The sequence below is a fragment of the Pan paniscus genome, chromosome 10 (genome assembly GCF_029289425.2).
Source record: "Pan paniscus chromosome 10, NHGRI_mPanPan1-v2.0_pri, whole genome shotgun sequence".
Classification (NCBI taxonomy): Eukaryota; Metazoa; Chordata; class Mammalia; order Primates; family Hominidae; genus Pan; species Pan paniscus.
In genome coordinates, this window is record NC_073259.2 from 133484477 (window position 1) to 133512033 (window position 27557).

The 27557-nt window shown below is 45.0% G+C and overlaps 1 protein-coding gene across 5 annotated transcripts in view; it reads left to right on the plus strand.

Moving 5' to 3' along the window:
- TMEM132B (transmembrane protein 132B) overlaps nucleotides 1–27557 on the plus strand; it is a 503624-nt gene that overhangs the window by 245581 nt on the left and 230486 nt on the right. For 4 of the 5 annotated variants that reach the window (XM_055096359.2, XM_055096360.2, XM_034934821.3 and 1 more), the window contains one exon: nucleotides 17856–18002. The exons of the other annotated variant lie outside the window; for it this stretch is intronic. In XM_055096359.2, coding sequence (XP_054952334.1) covers nucleotides 17856–18002 — 147 coding nt within the window. The remainder of the gene's footprint in view (nucleotides 1–17855; nucleotides 18003–27557) is intronic. 5 annotated transcript variants of the gene reach the window in all.

Consider the following 27557-nt stretch of genomic DNA (forward strand, 5'->3'; position numbering starts at 1 on the left):
GGAGGACACAATGCTTTGGTTGGCCACATACATACCAATCTCTGAAGCCAACAGTGGAGTCAGCCCAACCTGAACTACCTGGACTGAGCGTGAGTGTGGCTCCTCAATGGGAAATACAAGCACTGTGTAGGAGTAGGGGCTGGATGCTGGGCAGATTCCATTAATCTTCCTGGTCTTGTGTGTGTGGGACAACCAGGGTTGGGAGTTTGTTGGATGATTCTCACAGTAGTTTTTCTCTAGTTCTCAGTCTTCCCCTGAAGCATTTTAGCACCAAAGGATGATTCTTTTGGATGTCAGCATTTCAGTCTGGGCTGGTTTATGAAGGGGACAGCACTTGGACACTCTTATCACCCACATCATCATCATGAACACTGTATAGTACTAATTATATGCCAGGCTCTGTTCTAAGCACTTTGTATATACTGTCTCCATTTAATCTCTGCAGTGACACTGTGAGGTAGGTACTATTATTTATTTGTTTGTTTGTTTGTTTTTGAAATGGGGTCTTGCTCTGTCAACCAGGCTGGAGCGCAGTGGTGTGATCATGGCTCACTGCAGACTTGACCTCCTGGGCTCAGGTGATCCTCCCACCTCTGAGGTAGCTGGGACTGCAGGCACGTGCCACCACACTTAGTTAATTTTCATACTTTTTCTGGAGATGGGATCTTGCTACGTTTCCCAGGCTGGTCTCAAACTCTTGGGCACAAGTGATCCACCTGCCTTGCCCTCCCAAAGTGCTTGGATTACAGGCATGAGAGCCACCACACCTGGCCAGTACTGTCATTAATATGCCCAATTTTACAGGTGAGGAAACAGAGGCACAAAGAGGTTACATGACTTTTCCACGTTCACACAGCTAGAGTCTTGAATTCAAGGCAGACATATAGCTTTAACATCACTGTTGTAGAAATTATGCCTACAGTGGTCTTAACTTCACTATTCTTTTTTTTTTTTTTGAGACAGAGCCTTGATCTGTTGCCCAGGCTGGAGTGCAGTGGCGCGATCTCGGCTCACTGCAATCTCCCCTTCCCAGGTTCAAGCAATTCCCCTGCCTCAGCCTCCCAGTTAGCTGGGACTACAGGCACCCACCACCAGGCCCGGCTAATTTTTTTGTATTTTAGTAGAGATGGGGTTTCATCATGTTGGCCAGGATGGTCTCCATCTCCTGACCTCGTGATCCTCCTGCCTCAGCCTCCAGAAGTGCTGGGATTAGAGAAGTTGTGCCCAGCCAACTTCACTGTTCTGTGTGTCTCTTCAGACTGCCTGTTTCTTTTGCACACAGTAGGTTAACACCTGACAGGTAGCAGATACTTGGCAAATAGACCTTAAATTAAATGGAATGCCTCCCAGACATATTTGAATCCCAAAGCCCTGAGACTCAATCTTCTTTCCAAATCCTTTTCATTTCAAAAGCATTTTTAGTTCTTAATTACTCTCCATTTACAAATCCCAGGTTCCCATTAAACACTATTACCCTACTAATTGAATCATGAGAAACCCTTTATTGGGCCCTGAGAAAATATCAACTTCCCTACCTCCTGCCAAGTGTTGGTCATGGTGTGTATATATTTGTGTATTTAATGATTTTGCTGTGAGAGACATGCACATTGTCATTAACTTATTTTGTGGAGCATAAGGACCAGAGTCCATGGTTGAGAATGACAGAAGAGAAGACTTTCTGCATTGGGGAACCTCTGTCATGTCAGAATTTAGATGTGATCTGAAGGAGGATTGATTTTCTTGTTAGGAACCAATGCTTGGGGCACCAATGCTTGGAGCTATGAAAAGAAGTGAAGTGGATGAACAAAGCACATTCCTGATAGTGGGACAATAACGGACTTGAAATTGTGGCAGGTGTTGATTTCATGACAGTGACACAGAATACCCAGTGTTTGTAGGAAAGTTGCTTCCTGTTCTGTTTACATGCACTGAGAAAAATAAGAGTGTGTCCCACATAGTGACAAGGACAGAACAGTTAGGGAGCATCAGCAGCTCAGTTCAGGGTCCAGTTTGCTTGGAAAAGATATCATTGGCATTTGCATTGGGGGCAGGCAGGGGTGGGCATTATCTAGAGAGGGACTGAAAAATCTACCTAGAGTGTTCTCCATGGGAGAACTATTGGCATTGGATGTGGGATGAGACTTTTCTGTGCACTGCAGGGCATTTAGCATCCCTAACCCTAATCCTCTAAATGCTGACAGTTCTTTGTAGCCTCACCTTACCTGCTTCCTGAGTTATTGGGAAATCCCAACTACCCCTACTCATTTTTATATATGTGCCTTCTAGGGGGTGGTATCTCATCGATTGAAAACCATTGCCTATAGGGACCAGGCTGGTAGCATAAATGATCAAAGAAGACCGATGTGAGAAAACAGTTGACATAGATACAGACACAGAAGTCTTTTCATTTCCTTCTAAGTCAATGCAGAGAAAAAGTGTAGGGTAAACGCAGTAATTAGTAGCAACCAGCAGTCAGCCTCAGTGTCAGGGAGGCAGTAAGGACTGGGGGTGGGGGGGATGTGGTAACTGGAGAGTGGGCCTTGGCTGATGGAGCAGCTGCTGCTCAGCTCAAGCCCATTGTTACTGGGCAGGAATGCAAGTTCAGTGTGTCAAGTTTCAGTAAAGTCAGAAATCTGGGTTTTTATATGAAATTGTCTGATGCTTACGTATTGGCTATCAAATTGAAAGTTTTAAGACATGGTCTAATTGTTATCTATTGGTGAGTAGCAAAATCACCACAAACTTAAAGGCTTAAAACATCACCCATTTATTATCTCATAGTTTCTGTGGGTTGAGAGTCCAGGCATGGCTCAGCTGGGTCCTCAGCTTTGGATCTCACAGGCTGCAGCCCAGGTGTTGTCTGGGCAGTGTTCTCATCTGGAGGCCCAACTGGTGAAGAATCTGCTTCAAGCTGATTCAGTTGTTGGCAGAATTTATTTCCTTTTTGTGGTATGGCTGAGAGCCCTGGATTTTTGCTGGCTGGTGCCTGGAGGCTGCCCTCTGTTCCTAGAGCCCCACTTCCCCCAGGTTATTGTCACATAGGTCTTCCAACCTGACTGCCTGTTTCTTCAAAGCCACCCAAGAAGATAGTTCTAGTCAGTCAGCTAGTGAGATGGTCTTATAAACCTAATGCGGTCATGGAGTGACATTCCAGTGCCTTTGCATTATTTAATTAGTTACAAGGAAGTCTCAGTTCCTACCCACACTCAAGGGAAACAGATTTACAAAGCTGTAATCATCAGGAGCCAGGGATCGTAGCAGATCATCCTAAAGTTTATATACACATACATATGGCATGTACTGTCACCAAATGAGTGGCTAAGTAAAACATGCTGTAGGCTGGGTCCACTCATTTTTTGCTAGGTTTAGATACTTGGGGCCAAGGCAGAGTTTTGGACTTGCTTATCTTGTTGCTGTGGAAGATGTGAAGAAGGAAGTGTGTGTGTGTGTATGTGTGTGTGTGTGTGTGTGTGTGTGTGTATTGAGGGATGGGCTATAGGAGAGGCATGGAATGGATTATCTCTCAGAGACTCTAGAAGGAACCCACCCTACCAACACCTTGATTTCAGACTTCTGGCCTCCAGAACTGTGAGAGCGTAAGTTTCTCTTGTTTTGAGTCACCAGTTTGTGGTAATTTGTTACAATAGTTCTGGGAAACTAATACAGCTAGCATAGAACAGGAAAGACCCAACAGGCAGCTCTGGGGTAAACTTAGTCTGTTATATTGGCTGTGGAAGGTGTTGAGGTTTGAGATTGGCTAAGTGTCTATGAAGCTGGAGTCTGGGAATAAAATATTGCATTGTAGAAGCTATCATTTGGTTGGGGAAACAACATAATGACTGTCTCATTGAGGCACAGGCGAACAGGTTGAGGATCAGATCAGCTTCACAGGCTGGATGCAGCTTCCTGCGTACATGAACCTGCTGCTGTTTTCACACTCAGAGCTGCCTTGGATGGGGTGGAGCAGACATTTCTACAATTGTAGCTGCGATGATTATTCTTATCTGTAGTTCTCTCTTGCTTTGATGGGCTCCATTGCCTACAAATCACCTCTCCCAGTTGCTGATACCTAGCCATCTCTCAAAAGGTAACACATGAGATCAAGGCAGCTGTTATAGTAGAAGCACTGAAATAACTAAAACCATTCTTTTTCTTGTAAAAATGTGAAATTTCTGATTTGTCCAAAGCTAGACACGTAAGTTGCTTAGTATTTGACTTTCTTAGACGAGAGATTAAACTGAGCAATGAGACGGGAGAGTGGCAATAGCTTCTAGAAATCAGCACGTGTTGCCTGGGGAAAGTTCTCACTGGCATGCAGATCCCCCTTCAGGTGTCCTGTTCTCATAGCTGAGTTTCATGATTTCCAGCACTTCTCTCTGGTGGATGTGCTTTTCCAGCTCCAGTTGTCTGTTTATCCATCAAGATGGCTCCTGTTCTGACTCAGAGGCCCAAACTATCTGGGTTTCCAGCCCCCTGGACAGGAGCATGTAAGACTGGAGACCCCACCTGCTCCGTGGTCATCTTGGCAGGCCAGGCTCCTGCCCTCTGTGGATCCCTTGGACTCTCTTTTCCATGCCCTGTAACCTGTTGAAAGGAGCTCTCAGCAGAGTCTGATGTTACCAGCCTCCAGGTGCTTAGTGGGAGATGCAAGCATCTCTGTCTTTGGTTAATTTATCACAGGGAAAGTGGTTTGGTGGGAGAGCCCCAATTAAAAGTATCTTTACAGTTTTCCTTAATCACACCCTGAAAATGTTCCTGTGCCCCAGGCTGGGCTTATCTCAGAAAGGGTGTTGAACCTCTTTTGCATGACTCTGCTCGACAGAATGTGATGTCTGAGGTGTGTCCCAAACAGTATTGCCCACAGAGTGTTCTGAGGGGCCCCTGCTTCAGAAGGGCAACTTGTTTAAAAACACAGCACTATGGGTCCTGCCCCCCAGACCTATAGCAGCACAGTCTCTAGAGGTTGGGTCCCAATCTCTGTGCCATGACAAGTGGCACAGGTGATTCTGATATGCTTGAAAGTTTGAGAGCCTCTGGTCCACAGGGTTCTGATGCCTTCACCCCCTTCCCTGCCCTTGGAATTTTTTGGTGATGTCTCTTACTGAGCATCTTCAGCCCTTGAAGTCTCATATTCATGGGACATCCAGAGATGGATGATACCTTAGATAAAGACCCTTCATTCGACCAATATTGATTAAGCTCCTCCCATTTGCCAGGCATGGTTCTCAGCACTATGGATAATGCAGGAAACAGAAACTGCAGAATCTTTGCTCTCCTTGGGCTTATATCTAGTGGGAGAGACAGATAATAAACAAGGGAAGCAAAGTGTATGTTGGGTACGGTTTAGTGCTAAGGAGAAAAATAAAGCAGGAGACCGGGGATAGAAGTTGTTGAGGATAAGAGGGATTTGCCATTTTAGATTGGGTGGTCTAGGAAAACTTCACTGAGAGGTGACATTTGTCCAGATCTGAAGGAGATTAGGGAATGAGTCATGGTGGTGTCTGTGGGAGAGGCTTCCAGGCAGAGGGAATGGCAAGTGGAAAGGTTTAGAGACGAGAAGGAATGTGCTGTTTTAGGAACCACGAGGAGCCAGTGTTCTGTTCCCCACCAACATACAATATTAGCATATTTTCACACACATAAATATACATTTTTATGAGCATTGCAATTCAAAGCTAGAAGGGTGTGATGGAGAAATTTTCTTTAAGTATTTTTGGCTAATTAAAATTAATTGACTAAAATTGGGAACCAAAATTTCGTAGAAAATAGTGAGAAAAAACTTGATTGAGATTTTTTTTTCTTCCTTGAGAAATGAAATAAAGATTATAATAAAAGTTTATTTTATCTTGTAGTAAACAAAATTAGGGGTTGGCAATTCCCGATCTGTGCACTTTGAACAAAGAATGCATGTTGATAATTTGTCATTTTTCTTCCAGTTTTCTATAACTATACAATATTGCAGTTCTCATTTCATGTTTGACATTGCTAGTAGGATCACAAAAAGGATCCGTTTAGCAGAAATATTTGAGGGCTTCCCCAGTTTCCCCAAGAGCTTCACGATACTCGGCTATTGAAACTGCTGTCTTCTGAAGCACCCATTGTCCTCATTGATTTTCTCCTCTTCACTTGTTTACTTTCTATCTATCTATCTGTCTATATCTATTTGAGATGGAATCTTGCACTGTCACCCAGGCTGGAGTGCAGTGGCGTGATCTTGGCTCACTGCAACCTCCACCACCCGGGTTCAAGCAATTCTCCTGCCTCAGCCTCTGGAGTAGGTGGGATTACAGGCAACCACCACCACGCCTGGCTAATTTTTGTATTTTTAGTAGAGACAGGGGCCAGGCTGGTCTTGAACTCCTCACCTCAGGTGACCTGCCCACCTTGGGCTTTCAAAGTGTTGGGATTACCAGCATGAGTCACCACGCCTGGCTGGTAAATATATCTTGAAGGGTGATTGTAGACCCTGGCTTCATTCTCTTTGTCAATAGTTTTGCATGCATTTGTCCATCCTCTACTATTACAAGATATGCAATTTCACTTTGCAGTGGATTTGCATTGCTTTTGCATTGTATTTACAGTTGTCAGTCAGCAGAATCTGACCAATCAAGATGGCAGAGATGTTGAAGTGTTGGGCAGGGGTAGATGCTGCTGTCATGTAAGGGCCATGTGTGGGCAGGGACTGACATCTGGAAGAGTCCATTCATCAACAAGTGGTTTCTTGTTCTGCCAATTTATCCTTCCATATGTAATCCCATAATTTCAAGGATTCATACAGCAAATGTTTATGTAATGAAGAACCTATGGAAAATACGTATAATTTTTTTTTCTGTATGTCAGAAATTGGTTATTATGTAAGTGAGATAAAAATGGTTCCTGCTCATTGGCCCCTGTGTTGTTTGTTTCTTCACAGCAGTCTGGGACCTGTTAGCTCAAAAGCCTGCTGGCACCAAATTCATATTTTTACACATCCAATTGTTTTAAACATAGCCCAAATAAACAGATTTTTAGCCATTTGGAGCCTGCCTGTTTTGCATACCCTGCAAAACTGAGTCCAATGTCAGTTGTAAATAAGATAAACCTTTTAGCTATAAAAGAACTCAAGCTGCAACTGCCCTTCAGAGCTCTCTGACCCAGAGACTCCCCACTGAGCTGCTGAGTGACATTATCTAGACATGTGAGCCCCTGTCTTGAATCTACCTCTGCTTGCAGAGTTCTTTCCCTCCTACCCTCTGGCTGGTGGCCCCTCAGGCCACATCCTTTGGACTGTCTCATGCTGTGAGGGGCTTCTTTCATGCAAACCTGTCAAAGCGTTGCCCAAATAAAACTCGTTGTATGCTACTGCCACCTTGTGGTCGTATATTTTTCTATGCTCAGAGCCCAAATCCCGCAAACTCATTACAGTGGTGAGACCATTTATCTTTTCCATGTAGTTTTAGATATTGTAGTTTTTAAGTAACAAGTGCTAAGAATATCACCAAGCCTAAAGATATTTCTCTAAAACAAACTTAATGAATATTCAAGACATAGATGTTCCTGGGCTTAAATTGTTCTAACAAAGATAATCTAAAATTAGGAAGGATTTGGACTAAGGACTGGGATTTAGAAACAATTGTATAACTTGTGTTTAAGAGAGAGGAAAATGTCAATAGTTTGGTTTTAGGTTTGTGTTTTTGATACCCAGCATTCATTTGTTCTGTTGTAACTTGAATTTCCTTTCAGGAGCCACTCCTTGCTAACCTCTCCCATGTGATTAGGAGGGGGTTAACTTCACCCTTAGTGACCAGCTTAGTTGACCAGCTAAGCCCATGAGCATTGTCCCTCTACCCTAGATGCCATAATGATTGGCTCAAGATTGAGCACTCAGTTTAATTTGGCCAATGAAAACCTGGCTCTGGGATGTTTGATCTAAGGGAAAGAATTTTGCTTTTTTGTTGTGGATGAGGATGTGAGATCTGGAGCTGCTGCAGCAACACTGTGACCATGAGAAGAATTGGTGAACAAAGCCCACATGCATGAGAGCTGAACAGGGTCCAGTGCCTAATGGAACTGGGGGTAACATTTGAACCTCTATAGTGAGTTGCATCTGAATTTGGCCCTATCTCTGGACGTTTTCATGGACATGCACCAGAACTGGACTTTTAAAAATCAATTGCAACTGCTATGACATGTCCAGAATTTGTCAGGTGTACAGCAATGTCCTTTGGGCCCAAAGGATTGAGGGCTGGATGTTCTCTAGAGCACCCCTTACGAAATAAATGGATCTACTCTGGCAAACGGAGGCATTTGCCTTGCCTAGGGATGTTAGAGGAATTTTCCGCTAAGGAAGAGGAATAGGATCAGGAAATCATATCTGGAGAAGAAGTGTTTAGAATCCTGGCTGGAGACTTAGGGTAGTTCCAAAGGACATCTCACAAGATAGGAGGCTTAGATGCTTGTGTGTCTGATCTCTGGAGACCGTATGGTAGTTCATTGTTAGGAAATTAATAGTAGCTAATGCTGATCCACGCCTTTGTTTCAGGTGTTCTTCTAAGCACTTAATATACACCAATTCACTTAATCTTCATAATAGCAACACTGTAGGCAGATAGTGTTATTATCCACATTTTACAGATAAGGAAACTGAGGCACAGAAGTTCAATGGTTATCCAAGGCCTCACAGGTAGTCCTTCTTGCAGCTGGAATTAAATTCTGGGAGTCTTGCTCCTAATCCTTCTCTCTCCATCACCTTCCTGACATTCATTCCTGGGTGTGTCCAGCTCTTCTAGGGAGGGAGGAATGCCCAGTGTTTCACTCCAAAGCAAAGATGTCAGAATTTATTTATTTTTATTTTGTCAGTTTATTTTGTTTATATGTAAGCCACTGTTTCCCTAGACAGACTGTCTCACTCCCTTCTTTGATTCACAGATAAAGCGTAACATAATAATAATAAACATGCCTGTAGCACTCCGTCTGTGCCAGCACTTTATATTGTATTAGCTCACTTAACCCTTGCAGCAGCCTCACGAGATGGCCACTGTGTTAGCTTCCTGGGGCTGCCACAGCAAATGGCCACAAATGCGATGGTGTAAAACAACAGAAATTTATTCTCTCACAGTTCTAGGAGGCCAGAGCCCAAAATCAAGATGTCAGTAGGGTTGAGAAACCTTCTCTTGCTTTTCTCCTACCTTCTGGTTGTTGCTGGCAGTCCTTCATATTCCTTGGCCCATAGAAGCATAACTGCAGCGCTCTCTCTCTCTCTCTCTGACTTCACATCGCTGCCTTCTCAGGTTCCCTGTCTGTCTCTTATAAAGACACCACTCATTGGATTTACAGCCCACCCTAAATCCAGGATGGTCTCATCTTGAGATACCTAAGTAATTACATCAATGAAGACCCTGTGGCTCAATAAGGTCACATTGTGAGGTTCTGGGTAGATATGAATCCCTGGGGGACACTATTCAACCCCTTATAGACACTTATTTTTTCATCATTTGAGAGAGGAGGAGTCTGTATTGCAGCAAGAGTCAATGGCAAAGCCAGGACCTGAACCTGGCAGGCTGGTGTGAATACCTGTGCTGTGCGGGTCAGGTATAGTGGCCAGACGGGCAGGCTCAGAAATGAGGACCCCTACACTCCATCCTGCCTCCACCTTCTGATTTTGTGCCTGTTCCTTAATTGTTTGGTGCCACAGATTTCGCATTTGTAAGTCTAGGATAATGAGACCTACTCATAGTGCTGTAAAGAGGATTAAATATGTTGATACAGGTAAAGCACGAGAAAATTTATGCAAAGCCCTTGGGAAAGTGTCTGGCTCAGGGGAGTGGCCTCAGTAAAGCTCAGCTATTATAATCCACAAATATCCCTGAGTGGCACTAGGATGCACATGGCTGCTGGCATCTTGCAGCCATCAGAGTTTGGACAGGACAGTTTATTATCATCAAGGCATTTGGTAGTATTGTCTTCAGATGGTTGTGAATTCAGGTTGTAGCTTTCCTTGCTTTTTTTTGGAATATTTATTAGTTCAGTTTCCTGAACTAATGAAGAACTAAGTTCTTCCATTGTGGGCTGTTTGGTTAACTCAAACGTTAGTAGACATGCTTAACTAGATCTTTTTGCTAGTGAATTTCCAGTAGACTGTGAGTACCTTTTACTGTCCAAACAGGAATCTTCTTTATCTCCTCTGGTTAAAGCAGAATGCAAAACTTCCCTTCCCTGGTCATACCCACACAATTTGCCTGTCTAGTGATGCTCATCAAGTTTCCTCATGTGGAAAATGGAAGCAGAAGCGATACTACCCCTGCGGGGTTGCACGAGGCATCTGTGTATTAGCAGTGCAAGGTGGAGAACAGTGCCTGGCTTCCAGAAGGGGCTTGAGACATTTCAGCATTTGTGAACAAGTTCTTTTTCTACTGTGAAATGGGTACTGGGGAAAGGTGAGCCACAGTCTCAGTCTGTGGCCAAAACCATCTGAGACTCACTGGTCTGGACTGAGCCATGCTCCTCTTTGCATTTCCAAGTGCTTCATGCGTAGTACCTGAAACTCAAGAAATCCTCTTTAAACGTTGGAGGACTGGGTGGATGATATGGGGTATAAAAATATTTCACAGCCTTGGTGGTGTGAGTTCTAATTGCACACTTTCTTCTCCAACCCCCGCCCATGGCAGACAGTGAAAGACTTGACCCACCCACTGGAAAGCTGGGAAGGTCTCAAGACCACCCTCACTTCTGATGCCATCTGCAAGTCCGGAGGGTCCCCAAGACCACCCTCAGGTTCAGTAATTTTCTAGAAGGACTCAAAGAACTCAGAAACGCTGTTGTACTTATAAATATTGTTTATTCTAGTGAAAGGATACAAACTGAGTTCAGCCAAGGGAAGAGGTGCATAGAGTAGGATCCAGTAGAGGTCCAGGGCAAGCTCCCAGTTGACCTTTCCCAGTGGAGTCGTATGGACAGCATTTGCTTCTCCCAGAGCTGATGTGCAACCATAGGCAAGAGTGCTGCCAACTGGGGGAGCTCACCCAAGCTTGGTGTCCAGAGCTTTTTTTGGAACTTGGTCACATAGACATGGCTGACTCTCCAGTCCCTCCAGTGGTCAAGCAGATCCCATGTGGCCCAAGCCTCCCTACCATAAATCATATTGAAGCACAGATTATCTGGCATGGCCCAAGGCCCCAGGTAAACAAAGATACTCTTATCAGGCAAGAAATTCCAAAGGCTTAAAAGTTAGTTCTCAGGAGGTGAAGGCAAAGGCCAGACCTCTCTTCGGGCAAAGTTAATCCTTTACTGCACACCCACTGTGTAGACAACCAAACAAACCCAAAACCCTGTAGAGTTGAGTATTTAGTTCAAAAGTGGCTGGTCTAAGTAGAAGACAGAAAGATGCAGGTGTGTACTCACAGAGCAGGTTTCCTTGTGCCCAGCTAGGTGGTGGATGCTATGGGCTGGGAAAGACATATGGGGAGTGAGATGGAGAAGGTGTGACCCCGTGCCCTGTCTGTCTGTCCCTGCTGGGTAGAGGCTGGCCTGGAGTCCAGTTGTCTTTCTTTTAACTTATCTACAGCAGCTAGAATGTCTCTCTCCCTGGTCCAACCAGGAGGGATGCTCATCTGGACTCAGACTCTTTCCAGCATCCAGTCCTCCATCACAGACAAGGCCAAAGCTCAGGTCACTCTTGTCGCTCAGAGCCAAAGGGACCGCGGACGCCTGGTGGAGGTCTGGGGGAGAAACGCCTCTGTGTGTCTGGGGTGGTGGCATTTGGGTTCACCTGGAGACCTCCCAGTGAACGTGGGCAGTGGTGGAGCCACCATGTCCTCCTGGCTCTGACTTACATCCCTGTTACAATGCACTTGCTTTGTTTTGAACTTCATGTTGAACTGTAACCTACATGCAGAAGAGTCCACATAAGCGAGCACAGACTGATGAGTTCTCACAACCACCAAGTAATCGGCATGCAGAAGGAGAGACAGAGCATGGCAGGGTCCCCAGAAGCCCAGCAGGACTCCACTCAGTGACTGCCTCCACCACAGGGCGGCCACTGTGCAGGCTTTCACCTCGGAGATCTGTGTGCCTGCTTCTGACTTTCCACGAACGGAATTGCACAGTGCGCGCTTTTGGTACCTGGTTTCTTCCACTCAGCTGTGTATTTGGAGGCTCACTGTGTTGTTGTGTGGTGATAGGCTGCTTCCTCGTTACTGCTGTATAGTGTTCCACTGTGAGATGTTACACTTTACCAGTTCCGTTGTCAGTGGGTGCTAGGGTCTGAACGTCTGTATCCCCCACAAATTCGCATGTTGAAATTCTTATCCCCAAGGCAGTGTTATCAGGAGGTGGGGCCTTTTGGGAGATTAGGTCGTCTCCCTAAAGGAATGGGATTAATGCCCTTATAAAAGAGGTTTGAGGGTGCTCTGTCACCCCTTCCACCATGCGAGGACACAGCATGACAGCCCCATCTATAAAAAAGCAAGCTCTTACCCGGCACTGAAACTGCTGACATCTTGCTCTTGGACTTCAGCCTCCAGAACTGTAAGAAATAAATTTCTGTTGTTTATAAGCCTCCAAGTTTGTGGTATTTTGTTAGACTGTCCCGAACAGATTAAGGCAATGAGCATTTTGGGTTGTTTCCATTTTGGGCTGATGGCAGGGCTGTCGTGCACCTTCTTGTATGTGTGTCTTGGGGAACAGGTGCATGTGTTTCTGTTGGGCATAAACCGAGGAGTGGCAATGCTGTTACAGGTTCTACGGAAATTCAGGCTTTGTGGTTATCACCAAATAGCTTTCCAAAGAGGTTGAACCAAATTACACTCATTCCAGCAATGTTCACGAGTCCCAGTCACTCCATGACCACGCCACCATTTGCTTTTTTCTCTCTTTTCAGTTTAGCCATCCTGCTGAGTAAGTGTTTTGACTTTTGTACTGCACAAGGGGATACACCAGAGTGGATTGTTAATAATAATAGTGATAATGATAACTAATAATAATAATAATTGAAAAGTCAAGACAAAGACAGTCCTGGAGTGCATCAACCCTGTCTTGGCTTCAGCTGTTATGGAGAGAATTACTTTGGGACTTATGTACTCACAGGTACTCTCCTCAGTATGTGTAGAAGCCTGCTGCCTTTACTGCAGTTTTGAGGGCACTTTTGCAGCTTGAAAGTCCACTCTTTGGAGAGTTGCTGGGCCCTAGAATGCCTGCTGAGCCAGCCACAAGGGAAGAGGGACTGAGATAGGCATCTGGTTTCTGGAGACTTCCTCGTGTCCTGGAAATCAACCACACTGGAATTTATGGATCCCCTTATTTTCCAAATTGCAAATGCAGCAAGGGACCCTCTTGGGTGTGGCTTCACTGTGATCCTGGAAGCTACTGGAACCCGAGGAGCCCTGTCCCATGAGGAGGCATCTGGCGGCAGTGCTTGTGGTGTGCACAGGAGCTGATTGAGGGGGGGCAACACTCCTAAGAGGGGTGGGAAGACTGAGGTGAGTGAGAAAAATAATTGTGTCCCGAGCCTCAGTGCCAAGTGGGGTGCTTGGCTGTGGACAGTGGAGTGGAGTGGTCAGGGAGTGAAACTGAGACAGGGGACAAAATAGAGATGCCCACACAAGAGCAGAAAACCAAACACCACATGTTCTCACTCGTAAGTGGGAGATGAACAATGTGAATACATGGGCACAGGGAAGGGAACATCACACATTGGGGCCTGTCAGAGGGTGGGGGGGCCTAGGGGAAGGAGAGCATTAGGAGAAATACCTAATGTAGATGACAGGTTGATGGGTGCAGCAAACCACCATGGCATGGGTATACCTATGTAACAAACCTGCACGTTCAGCACATGTATCCCAGAACTTAAAGTATAATAATAATAAAAAAAACCAAACAAAAATAAAAACCGGAGATGCCCAGTTGGCCAAACCTCCAGGGTACGTGTGAGGGGTTCCCTGCCTCTGGGAAGGAAAGTAAATGGATGGCTGCTAGGATGGGCTGTCATCTGGGCTCCAGTTGACTGGGGGAAAGTAAAGGGTTGGTTGCTGTCTTGAGAGCTTAGCAGCAGTTAGCTAGAAATGCATTTGTGGTGTCATGGGGCCGATCATCCCACCCAGATGGCAACCCAGAGGGGCCACCTTCGTCTTTCCTCTGCTTGTCTTCAAATGTAATAACTTCACTAAGGGGAAGCAGTCCAATGATCCTGATGTGCAGCCTGCAGGTGCTGGGAAGGCTGTGCTGGTTGACAAAATATTTCAAAATGTTGACATTTGTTGGCTAATGGTCAACTTGTCTCAAGTCCTGCCTCCCTGCCTTCCTTGGGTCCCCTGGACCTGTTTAGGACCAGCAAGTGCTGTGTTTCCTCAGCCCCTGCCAGGGCACCCCCCGTGCTAGGAAATGCTCTATGGAAGATTTGGACTGTCTCCCCGCACTGGACCGTCTGCTTCTCAGACTCTGAGGAAGTGTTTGCCCACTGTGAGAGTCTCTGTCGGTATAAACCAGAGGCCAGAAGCCCCAGTGGAAGAAGCATCGTGCACGGAGTCCCATGAATCAATTCAGAGCTGATGAATGAGGAAGCCCCTGAGGACGAGGGGACCTGTGTCTTAGTTTTGGGTCAGAATAAAAGAAGGAACAAAAATCTCACAGAAGATCCCTCAGTGGGTACGTGTTGTATCTCCAAGACTGAAGGGAGAGAGGCCTGGCAATGAGGGCTCAATTAAGGAGTTAAAGTGTGAGACATTATTGTCCCCAGACTTAACTACTGAGGCATTTGTCAGGCAATAAATGATGCAATGTGTGTCATAAAAGAAATCCTCTGTTAATGGGCCAGTGCAGGAGGGAAAGGAGTGGGCTTTGGAGTGAGGGGATCTGGTTTCGAATCCTGGCTCTGCCAGAACCAGCTGTGTGACCTTCAGCTGGTCACGCGCTATCGGGTGGGAGGGTCTGATTTGTTCATCTGGATGTTGAGAACAACGGTGACAGGCCCGGCCACACGGCTGCTTGGTGAAAGAACTCTGTGGGAGAGTGAGAAAAGATATTATGGTAGCAAGTACCGATAGGAAGGAGGCGGTGTGTGGACAGTGGAAGGGACCCTGTTTCTCTAGATATGGCTCTGGAACATTGTCTGCAGTTTGCCCCTTTGGCAACAAGATGGGATGGCTGGGGGCAGGGACAGAACAGGATGCCTCTATTTGTGGTTTGCATAAATTAATTCCTGGAACATCATGACGGCAAGAAAGAAAGCTTTGTGAAAGTAGCAGATTTGGACCCCAGAATTCAGCGGAAGAATGATCAAGTGAAGGCAAGGCATGGCATCTGAGTCTCCGGGAATGGCGGGCATTGCAGTGACTTTTTGGGGTGTGCGAGAGCAAGCAGAAGGATGTCTTGGAGTCTGTGTAAAGATCTACAGGAAGGGGAGAGAGGGAGGCAGAAACATTTCATTTTCTTTAATGAGATATGCAGACATTTGAATCTCCTAATTCTACCCTTAAGGTTCCTTACGGTGGGTGGTAAAGTTGGGGCTTTCCTCAGGTTCGAGAATCTCTCTCCTGCTTGAACTCTACCATGAGAGGCTGCCTTCCTTGGGTCTTATAGGTGTTTTGATTTGATTTTGATACATTCTATTTTTTTAAAGTTTCAGTCACTCCTGGGAGGGGTCATTTTTCACCTGTGGTTTTTTTTTTTCCCCATTTTCTTTTTTGTACTGAGGTAAAATTTACATCACATAAAATTAGCCATTTCACTGGCAATTAGTACATTCGCAGTGCTGTTGGACCACCGTCTTTGTTTACTTCCAAAACACTGTCGTCATCCCAAAAGGAAACTGGGTACCCGTTAGCTAGGCAGCTACTCCCCATTTCCCCCATCCTCACTTTTCCCCAGTCACTGGAAACCACCAGTCTACTTTCTGTCTCTATGGATTTACCTTCTGAATGTTTCATCTGAATGCAGTCATATACTATGTGGCCTTTTGTGTCTGGCTTCTTTCACTCAGCATCACGTTATCGAGGTTCATCACGTAGCATGTGTCAGAACTTCATCCCTTTTTATGGCTGAATAATATTCCATCCTATGGATAGACCACATTTTATTTATCCCTCCATCATAGATGGGCATTTGAGTTCTTTCAGTCTTTTACGTATTGCCCACAGTGCTGCTGTGAACATGAGTGTACAAATATTTGTTTGAGTGCCTGTTTTCAATTCATTTAGGTATATACCTAGGAGTGGAATTGCTAGACCATATGGTAATTCTATGTTTAACTTTTGGAGAAACTGGAGAACTGTTTTGCACAGTGGTTGTACCACTTTACGTTCCCCAGAGCAGTGTATGAGGGTTCCAATTTCTCTACATCCTCACCAGCACTTAGTATCTGTCTTTTTTATTTTAGCCATCCCAATGGGTATGAAGTGGTATGTCATTGTGGTGTGGATTTGCATTTCCCTGATGACTAATCATGTTGTTGAGGGTATTTTCATGTGTTTATTGGCCACTTATATAACTTTGGAGAAATGTCTAGTCAAGACCTTTGCCGAGTTTTTAATTATGTTATTTGCTTTTGTTGTTGATTTTGTAGGAATACTTTATATATGCTGAATGCTAGGCCCTTATCAGATAGACAATTTGCATATATTTTTTTCCCATTCTATAGGTTGTCTTTTTGCTTTCATTCACTTGTTTTTAAATAGTGTCCTAGACCTGCTGCTATGTGTGGATTTGATTAATTAATCTTGGAGGGAATCTTTGCTTCCCATCAATCTTTTCTTGGTGGTGCTGGGATGTCTGGCATAATGCACCTGTCTTTGCTGACACTCCTCTAACTCCTCCACATAATATTTGGCTGCCTTTGGTATCCCTTTTTTGTTCATGGGAGAGGGTGCCCAGGGCATCACTGGGCCTTTCTTGTGGGTCCACAGGCTTCTGGGAAGCAGAGAGGAGCTGGTCACCTTCCCAGCCCAGCCTGCACTGACCTCTGCAGCATTAGTTTGCAGCATTAGTTTACATCCCCAGAAGTCCCAGCGGGCCCTTGTGGTGATACCTATGTTCAGTTACGGCATACTAAGCAGTGGGCACCCCACGGCCTGCCTTCATCCTGGTGACCCTCCAGATGCATACATAGCATTGGGCCAAGTCCCCAGGTTGCCCTGGGAGAACATGGATGTTGTCCGTGGACTCCCCACTGTTATAGAGGAGATGTTTTCTGGTTAGTAGCAACGTGAGGATCATTTCAGGAGCAGTGTACGAAAAGAAAGAAACCCAGACTGTGAACTCTCCTTGGCCTTTTCTCAATGGCAACACACCTGGGTCCTTGATTCTTCCTGGTGGAACCGTGTTCTGTGAACATTGTACCAGGCAGCACCTGGCCCCGTTATCCTGCCTGAATGCCACGTTTGTTCTTCAACCACCTGAGGACTGGGTGCTCCCGTCCATTCCTGCTCCCAGAGTGCCCAGTGCAATGGCCTCCTCTTCCATCCCCTGGGCTGTGCGATCTTCTGGCCTTGCACAACCCACCCCGCATCTTAAAGACTCTTCTCCATCTCCAGGTGAAGAATAGGCCTTGCAGATCCATCTCTTCTGTCCCGAGGCATCTGTCTCATTTGCATCATGCTGGGATCCCTGGAGCAGCAAGTGATCTGGTTCCCAGCACACTGATTAAACAGAAAATTAACGCACATGGCAAAAGCTGGGGCTCCTACTTCCAGGCACTTGTAAAAATTACAAGACACTTAGTTTTTAAAGGAAAGCCACTTGCCACCACTCTCCCCCACATCTCCCAGAGGAAGGGGGCGATGTTACAGATGCTTTCCCACTGATCTGCTCTCGTGCCATCTTTTACTACCTGTTTCAAACTAAAATGGTTTTATTATGTATAATATCATTGTTTTCCCACCCTACAGAATTAAGGCGGCAGCAGGTGTGAAGATAACGGCAGTGAGAGTCAGCAGTGAGGACCAATGGGCAGTCCAGGAGGAAATTGATAATGGCAGCACTCAGACGTCGGCCACCCTCACCTGCATGGGCCATCGCCCGGACACGCAGAGCAGGTAAGCGTGGAGATCCCCAAGGCACCTCTGCAGTGGGGAGGAGGGGAGTGGCTGCCAGAGCTGATAGCAAAATAATGTGCGTGTGGATAAAGCGATGCCTCTGCATTTAATGAGAAATGATTTTTGAGGTCGGCAGTCTCAAAAATCACCAGAGTTCACATTTATCACAGCGTCGGGTTTGGTAACTGCGTTTTAAATTTTTATCTTTATTATTACTATTGTTATTGTTTGCAGCAAAGAGTTGAAGAAGGAAATGGGGGAAATAAAAATGATTTAAGAGGCAAGGGGAAAATATACTTAGTAATGAGCAAGCCGAGGGTAGCTTTAGCTATTGGGCATTTGTCCCTTAGTGCTTAAATATAGCTATTTTGCTGATATCACACTTGGGAATTGGCACATGGCCTCAGAATCTTAATTTGAATGAACTTGGCATTGCTGGAAGGCAGCCTGTCTTCTCTCGTTCAGACACCAGCCTTGGGCTTTACAAGGCTGAACTCACCTGGGACCCAGAGAGAGGTGATCACGTGTCACCTCACATCAGGACATCTGGCAGGTAGAAAGAACTCTCACCTGTGTTGCAGCCGCCTTCCCTACACAGTCTCATTGCCTCTGTTTTCTTCTTGTTTCATTAAACACCAGTCTTCTGTGAGATTGCTTCACTGGGAGGGCTAACAAGCTTTGCTGGACATGCGGCCTCCTGCTTTAAAACCTCTGGCTCCTACTTCTCCCAGGAGGGGGCTCAGACTCCTCAGCTGAGCACACGAGCCCCTTCCGAGTTTGTTGCTTATCACCATATATTGTCACAACCAGTTCTCTTTCTTCCCTAGTCTTTAAACTCTTCAAGGCCTGCAGCATTAGGAATGGCGGAGGCCTTCTGTGAATGAATGAAGGCCTGGGTGGAGGGGAGCATGAGAAATGGAGGGTCTTTTCCAGTGAGTTGCTGGCAAGCGCTGTCTCTTCTTGGGTGACCCCAGCCAACCCCAGCTAGAACTCTCTTCTGCCTGCTTTTGAAGATCTCTTTCAGAGGGTGAGAAGTGACTCAGACAGCGTGGTCCAAAGCATTCCATTAGGAATCACTAACTAAGTAATCTGATGGCTCTTACTCTAAACTCTATGTTCCAGTCATCATTCTCTACGTCTATCGACAGAGTTTTCAGCCCACAACCCCGCTTGACCCATGGTTTCCCTGCAAATTTGTGTCTGCCTGCTAGACACTCCTAAATTCTGAGTTGTTAGTTTCTAGGGAGCCTTGGATTTTTACATTGCTTAGGTGCTTTCAGTTGCAAGTAATAGAACATTTACCTCAAAGTGGCTGCTGCAGCAGGGTTTTGTCATCTCACATAAAAGAAATTGAGAGGTAGATGGTGCCATGGATGGTGAATCCAGCAGCACAACGGTGTCTCCTGGGTGTTTTCTGTCTTCCCACTCCAGTATACCCAGTGCCCTGATTGTCACTCTCCAGCTTGGGTTCCTTATGGTCACAAGATGGCTGCAGCTCTTCCAGGCATCATAGACTCATCCAACGATATCCAAAGACTGGAAGGGGGAGGCGGGGGGTCTCTCCTCATGTGTTCCTTTTTACCAGGGAGGAAGACCTTTCCAACAATATCCATGGAAGTCTTCCCTTTAGATCTTATCAATACGCAGTGGGTTTCATGCTTTTGCCCGAGAGGCAGGGTACCCTTGGAAAATGAGTCTCTGGTATTATTTCCAGACTTTGTAGTGGGAAATGGTCTCTGTTGCCAGGGAATGAGGATGGGAGAATGGGTGCCTACTGGGTGGTCAGCTCACGGTATTTGCCACACTCTTTGAAGCTGGTTTCTGTCAAAGGTTGTAGCTTGATTCTCTACTTTGCCTGGGGGCCCTGTGTGTTTGTATTCCCAGTGGCAGACTCACTCTTGGTTGCTGAGCTTATCAGGTGGGTTTGTGTCCCTGCAGGTAGAGAAGTTTGGGGGTGGCGTGGTACCAGGAATGTAGGGTCAGGTGCTCAACCAGTATCCTTAGCAACCTGTCTCCCTGGTTTGGCTTTTTCTCAGACAGGCCCTTCCCTCCTGGAGGCAAGATGACTGCTAGCAGCTCCCAGCAAACATCTGCTAACTTGGTCACTTCAGGGAGAAAGCTGCTGTCCCCAGATAGGCCAGGCACACGTCCCGGTGCTGGTCACCACTGGCTCTGTTTGGCATAACTTAGATTGTGCACCCACCCTGAACCAATCACTGTAGCCAGCCCTGAACCAGGGGTTTTGACCAGCCCTAATGGAAGAGCTTGGGCAGAGAGTGGGGGAGCGATTGTTGGTGGGCAGCAGATGCTGATGGGGACAGGAGATGGAGTGGGCGCCACCCCAGTTACCTTAGTCTCATGCCTCCTGCTGTTGTGCTACAGGAGTCCAAATGGGATTTTCTGGCCCCTTGCCCTCAGAAATCACTGTCTGGGTACAGAATGGTGATATCCATGGTCTATGCTTAGGAAATTAATTTTGTTGATTTATTTGACTGACCAAGTGGTAATGTTTTAAATTGAAGAGCAACCTGGGCCATGGCTATCACTTTTTGGTTCTGTGAGAATCAGTTTTGCATTCTCTTTAGAAAAGATTAAAAAAAGGTTACAGGGGAAAAAAAAGTAAAGTAGTTATATAAGCAGAGTTACATAATTATGAGACACTCTCACATCGTCTCATAAAGGAGAAAGAGTGTCCTCTTTCTCCTTCTCTTACTTCACATTTAGTATCTGACCTCCCTTGGGCCCTAAGAAGGGCAGGGATTGTCACTTTGGCATGACAATTTATGCTTACCTAATCTCGCAAAATCCATTCCATCATCTAAATAAATAATTGCTTCTTTTTATCCCTTTTTTTGTTGAATTGTAATATCAAATGAGGTGTGAAGTACAGGCTCGTGGACCGTGCTTGCCAGCTAACAAAGTGAATATATGAATATATCCCCAACAAAACACCCTGCAAAATGCTGTAATCTCTGAATTGTGACAACCTTGAGTGGAATAGAGTTTTTGATAGCATATTATGTACAAACTGCCTGAAATTCTGTGATAAGAATTAAAAATGTGTTGTATGGGAAGACCCGACATGCTCAGTTAGAAAGGCAGTAAAAATCTTAATTTAAAATATTTTAATGAACACTCATTGTGAGGAAATGTGAGTAATAAAGATGAAAACCACAAGATAAAGAGTGGTGTTGCCAAAAGAGGAGAAGGAGATTAGAAAAATAAGCAAATTTGAAAGTGTTCAGAACAGATAACACTGAACCAAGGGAACTGAAAGCTAGATGATGGACTATTTGCATGGAAGCCACGTGCAGCTAGGTAGGTTGAGATGAGGTTGTTCTTTGAATGATTCTTGTCTGGCTGTTGGGACCCAAACCTCAGAGAAAATAAACTGCAACTTTTTATGTGGACAGAAACCACAATACAGAGCCCATTCTTATCTAAAAATTTGAATAGAGGCAGAGAAAAGCTCAGAGGATAGGCATGCAAAAGCCCTAAAATAGACTTCTTCAAAAAAACAGGCACACCCACGTTGCTGTAACCCAACTCAAGGTGAAGTCAAGATCCAATCCAGCTGTCCACTGTGAAGGGTACTGTATTAGTCTGTTCTCACACTGCTAATTAAGACATACCCAAGACCGGATAATTTATGGAGGAAAGAGGTTTCATTGACTCACAGTTCCACATGGCTGGGGAGGCCTCACAATCATGGCTGAAGGTGAATAAGGAGCAAAGTCACATCTTACATGGTGGCAAGTAAGAGAGCTTGTGTAGGGGAACTCCCTTTTATAAAACCATCAGTTCTCATGAGACTTCTTCACTATCACAAGAATAGCATGAGAAAGACCCACCCCCATGATTCATTTACCTCCCACCGGGTCCCTTCCACATGTGGAAAATATGGGAGCTACAATTTAAGATGAGATTTGGGCGGGGACACAGCCAAACCATATCATTCCACCCCTGGCCCTTCCCAAATCTCATGTCCTCACATTTCAAAACCAGTCATGCCTCCCCAACAATCCCCCAAAGTCTTAACTCATTTCAGCATTAACTCAAAAGTCCACAGTTCAAAGTCCCATCTGAGACAAGGCGAGCCCCTTCTGCCTGTGAGCCTGTAAAATCAAAAGCAAGTTAGTTACTTCCTAGATACAATGAGGGTACAGGCATGTGGTAAATACAGCCATTCAAAATGGGAGAAATTGGATAAAATGAAGGGACTACAGGCCCCATGGAAGTCTGAAATCCAGTGGGGCACTCAAAGCTCTAAAATGATCTCCTTTGACTCCGTGTCTCACGTCCAGGTCACACTGATGCAAAAGGTAGGTTCCCATGGTCTTGGGCAACTCTGCCTCTGTGGCTTTGCAGGGTACAACCCCCTTCCTGGCTACTTTCATGGGCTGGTGCTGAGTGTCTGCAGCTTTTCCAGGCACACAGTGCAAGCCGTCAGTGGATCTAACATTCTGGGGTCTGGAGGACAGTAGCCCTCTTCTCACAGCTTCACTAGGCAGCGCCTCAGTGGGGACTCTGTGTGGGGGCTTCCATCCCACGTTTCCCTTCTGTACTGCCCTAGCAGAGGTTCTCCATCAGGGCTCTGCCCCTGCAGCACACCTCTGCCTGGGCATCCAGGCATTTCCATACATCCTCTAAAATCTAGGCAGAGGTTCACAGACCTCAATTCTTAACTTCTGTGCACCTTCAGGCCCAACACCACATGTAAGCTGCTAAGGCTTGGGGCTGGCACCCTCTGAAGCCATGATCCGACCTTTACTTTGGCCCCGTTTAGTCATGGCTAGAGTGGCTGGGACACAGCGTACCAAGTCCCTAGGCTGCACAGAGCAGGGGGATCCTGGGCCAGGCCCACTAAAGAAACCATTTTTTCCTCTGGGTTTCTGGGCCTCTGATGGGAGCGACTGCCAGGAAGGTCTGTGACATGCCCTGGAGACATTTTCTCCATTGTCTTGGTGATTAACATTTGACTCCTCATTACATATGCAAGTTTCTGCAGCCAGCTTGATTTTCTCCTCAGAAAGTGGGTTTTTCTTTTCTATCACATCATCAGGCTGCAAATTTTCTGAACTTTTCTGTTCAGCTTCCCTTTTAAACATAAGTTCCAATTCCAAACCATGTCTTTGTGAATACATAAAACTGAATGCTTTTAACAGCATCCAAGTCACCTCTTGAATGCTTTGCTGCTTAGAAATTTCTTCTGCCAGATACCCTAAATAATCTCTCTCAGATTCAAAGTTCCACAAATCTCTAGGGCAGGGGCAAAATGCCACCAGTCTCTTTGCTAAAACATAGCAAGAGTCACCTTTATTCTAGTTCCCAACAAGTTCCTCATCTCCATCTGAGACCACCTTAACTTGGACTTCATTGTCCATATCACTGTCAGTATTTTGGTCAAAGCCATTCAACAAATCTTTAGGAAGTTCCAAACTTTCCCACATCTTCCTGTCCTCTTCTAAGTCCTCCAAACTGTTCCAACCTCTGCCTGTTACCCAGTTGCAAAGTTGCTTCCATATTTTTGGGTATCTTTATAATAGCACCCCACTCTACCTGTACCAACTTACTGTATTAGTCTCTTCTCATGCTGCTAATAAAGACATACCTAAGACTGGGTAATTTATAAAGGAAAGAGGTCTAATTGACTTACAGTTCCACATGGCTGGGGAGACCTCACAATCATGGCTGAAGGTGAATGAGGAGCAAAGTCACATCTTACATGGTGGCAGGCAAAAGAGGTTGTGTGGGGGAACTTCCCTTTATAAAACCATCAGATCTCATGAGACTTATTCACTGTCATGAGAACAGCACAGGAAAGACCCACCTCCATGATTCAGTTACCTCCCACTGGGTCCCTCTCACAACACATGGGAATTATGGGAGCTATAATTCAATATGAGATTTGGGTGAGGACACAGCCAAACCATATCAGCTACCATATTGGAAAATCTGGAAAATCCAATCTTTCAGGAGTTTTTCATTGCCTACTATAGTCTAGAAAAATATTATAACCATTTGAGCAGAGGGAAAGGTCATCCTTTTATTTAACTGAGCTAATTCATTGTTTTTTGTGAAACTTAACATTTGGCCATCAAACAAAAAACAATGTTAACATAAGACAGTTACCATATCAAGTGCCATCGTATGGATTTGTGAAACATGAACCAGCCTAAATTTTTCATTGTGCTGAAGGATTCTTATTCAAGTTTAAGAAAAGAAGGGAGACAGTTGAATGATTATAACAGCTGCCTCTATTTCAACAAAGTAGAAGTAGTTTTTCCTACCTGACCCCATTTGTGTTAGTTTCTTTCCTTCTATAAAATATTTTGCTGAAGGGTAAAAGAAAACACGGAACATGTAATATGTCTTTGAGGACAATTTTGTTTGATTCTGTTTGTCCATTTCTTATTTTATTTAAAAAATCTATTGAAAAACCATATGGCTCTTGTTAGGTGCCAGGCACTATGTTATGTCTGCTAGGTGAATACAGTTTTAAAAATCAGAAATATTAGAACCCTGTAAAGTGGATATGGAATGTTATTATTATTCCCATTTAACAGTTGTGTAAATTGAGGCAGTTAAATGATTTCCTGAGGTCTCAGAGCCGGTATGTGGTCAAAGCAGTCCGACTTTAGAGTCCATGCTTAAACCGCCACCCTGGGCTCCTCAGAAGGCATGGCAAGGCGCCTGTGCTGTGAGCTGTGGTCACTTCCTCCTGCTCTTGCCCAGCCAGCTTTCAGCTCTCTTGTTCCCACAGGACTGAAAACTCATTAAAAGCAGTGCCCACAGCACCAGCAGGCCACCTGGCATGTGGAAGTTGGGGAGGTAGGCGGTCAAAGCATGCCCCCTCAAAAGATATGTCTATGTCCTCCTCCCCAGAACTTGTGAATGTGACCTTATTTGGCAGAAGGGTCTTTGCAGAGGTCATTAAGTTAAGGATCTTGAGATGAGATCATCCTGGATTAGCTGAGTGGACCCTAAATCCAATGACTGGTGTCGTTTTAAGAGACACACAGAGGAAACAGCCACGTGGTGACAGAGACAGGGATGCGAGTGATGCAGCCACGGCCATGGAAACCAAGGAACGCCTGGAGCCACCAGAAGCTGGGGAGGTGAGACACTGATTGTCCCCCGGAGCCCTCGGCGGGAGCACGTTTCTTTCAACACCTTGACTTTGGATCTCTGGCTGCCAGAAGTGTGAAAGAATAAGTCTCTGTTGTTTTAAGCCAACAAGTCTGAGAGGATTTATAACAGCAGCCCCAGGAAACTAGACCAGGGGCGTAAAGAATACCTGTTGAATAAGCAGGTTGAGGCGGCCCAATCCTGGATGCCCATCAGTCACCTGGGAGTCTTTACAAAGTGCAGACAGTCCTGGATGCAGATTCCCTAGCCCTTACCCCAGTAGGCTACAAGCATTGGCCTTTGAAGAAAAGTCTCCAGGTGATTTTAATGTGCAGCCCGGGCTGAGAATTCCTGGGAGACATGAATGAATGAAAATTCATTTAAGCCCCAGGAGAAGATAAAGATTTTTAGTTTTAAACGATTTTAGGATTTGAAAGCAATGGATTTGAGATACACAATTCTTAGATTTACAGTCGCATTTGCCACTGGACACTTGGAGACCTCTGAGTACCAGCCACTTCAGGAGTTCAAAGCCAGGATCCCATGTAGGGAAATGCGTCATGCGCAGGGCACCCGCCTGTAGGGAGAGCCACACTTAACAGAGAGGAGGGAGGTTTGTTTTTGTTTGTTTTTATTCATGCTAGAAAGTGACAACAGAGTCCTATAAGAAATGGAGGACTCCTCCCTGACCCCTTCAAAAAGGCCAGGCCTGCAGGAGAAAAGAAAAGAAACATTTAAAAACACTCCACTTATTTTTTCTAACCAGTGGGAAGCGCTTTGAATTTATGCTGCTGGCCAGTTTCATCTTAAGTATAACACAAGGCTTCTTACTTCAAAAGTAATAGATGGTTCAATTGTAGAAAATTTAGAAAATACAATTGGGTAAAATGGAGGGGATAAAAGTCATCTCCAAATCTATGATTGAAAGGGTAATAACTGTTAATATTTTGAGTATATTGGCATTCTATGTGATCACATCTATATACAGAAATATGTTATTTCTGTGCATATTAGACTTGCTCATTTAGCTTTGAAAACTTGTTTTCTGTACTAATAAAGAATAAATATATAGTAACATCTTTTCATGTCATTGAATATTTAACTATAATGATTATTATCAAGCCCTTTACAAAAATTGGTCAAAGTGGTTAACCGTCTTCCCAGAAAAATGCAAATACACACACATAAACAATTTTTTCCAACAATTTCAAGATTTGTGGAGCCCTTCAATGAATCTGTAATTTTTAAAGTACAATATTCTATTGATATTATAGCAGTATATTCTATTCATTCCCCATATTTCATTTTTTTCCTCTTTTAAACATTGCTACTGGCCATTTTTATGAGGTGGCATCTTTTTCCTGTTAAACGTTCCTTTAAAATATTTTTTCTTTTGAAGCATAAAATGTCTGTCAAATATCTTTGTAGATAAATCTTTAGGAGGGAAAGCTAGACATGAACTGGCAGGTCAAAATACATGATGCGTTTTTAAGTTCTGGATGCTTTGGTGAGCTTGTCCTGCCTGTTTACAGGGCTCTGTGTGTGTCCAGTGCTCACTTCCTTTGCCAACAGTGGGCCTTACCTTAAAAAAAATTAATTTGATAGTTGAAATATGGCTATCTTCTTATGGGCATAATTTGCATCGACATAATTTCGGGTTACATTTAATAACTTTTCCTGTGTTTGTTTGCGAATGTTTTTCCCTACTTGGTTGCCTTAATTTTGGACTATGTTGTTACTTTAGCAAGATTTTAGGTTTGTGCGTTGTCAAATGTAGTCATTGTTTTCTTTAAGGCAAAGACTCTAATCTGGAGAAGGATGGAGCAGGCCTAGCGGAATGCCAGAAAGGCTATGTCAAAATCCATCCATCAGCCTGAGCCCCTCAGTGGTTAGGGAGAACCAGTGGCTGACGCTAGTTAAAGCAGTAAAGGCAGATTTTATTCAGAGACTCTTCCTGCAACAGTGGAAAAGAGACCTCCGTGTGGAGGGGGACTCAATTGTGAACACAGTGGAGACAGCTGGGGATTTATAGCCAAGGAGAGGAGGAGGGGAGGAGGGTGAATGAGGGGTAGGCGGATGACAAATTACTAAGAGGAGACAGCAAGGGTAGGGGGATTCTTGCTAAGCCTACTTAGGATTCCTGCTGAAGGCAGCCACATATCAAGGGTGGGAGATTCCCTCTAAACAGACCTAGCAGATTCTTCCTAAAATTGGGATATGCGAGTCCAGCACGGATGGGGATTGGGGTGGGGTTGAGACATGGGGAGAAGGTGGTGGAGGGCAGGTTTGAGACCAAGTCAGGGCTCAGAGGTGCCTGACTCAAGCTTGGTTAAAGAGAAGGTTGCAGTGCCCCGTTGCTGGCCTGTCCAGAGCAGGTAGTGCAAGTGAGAACTAAATCTTGGTTGTTTTAAGCCATTGAAGTTATTT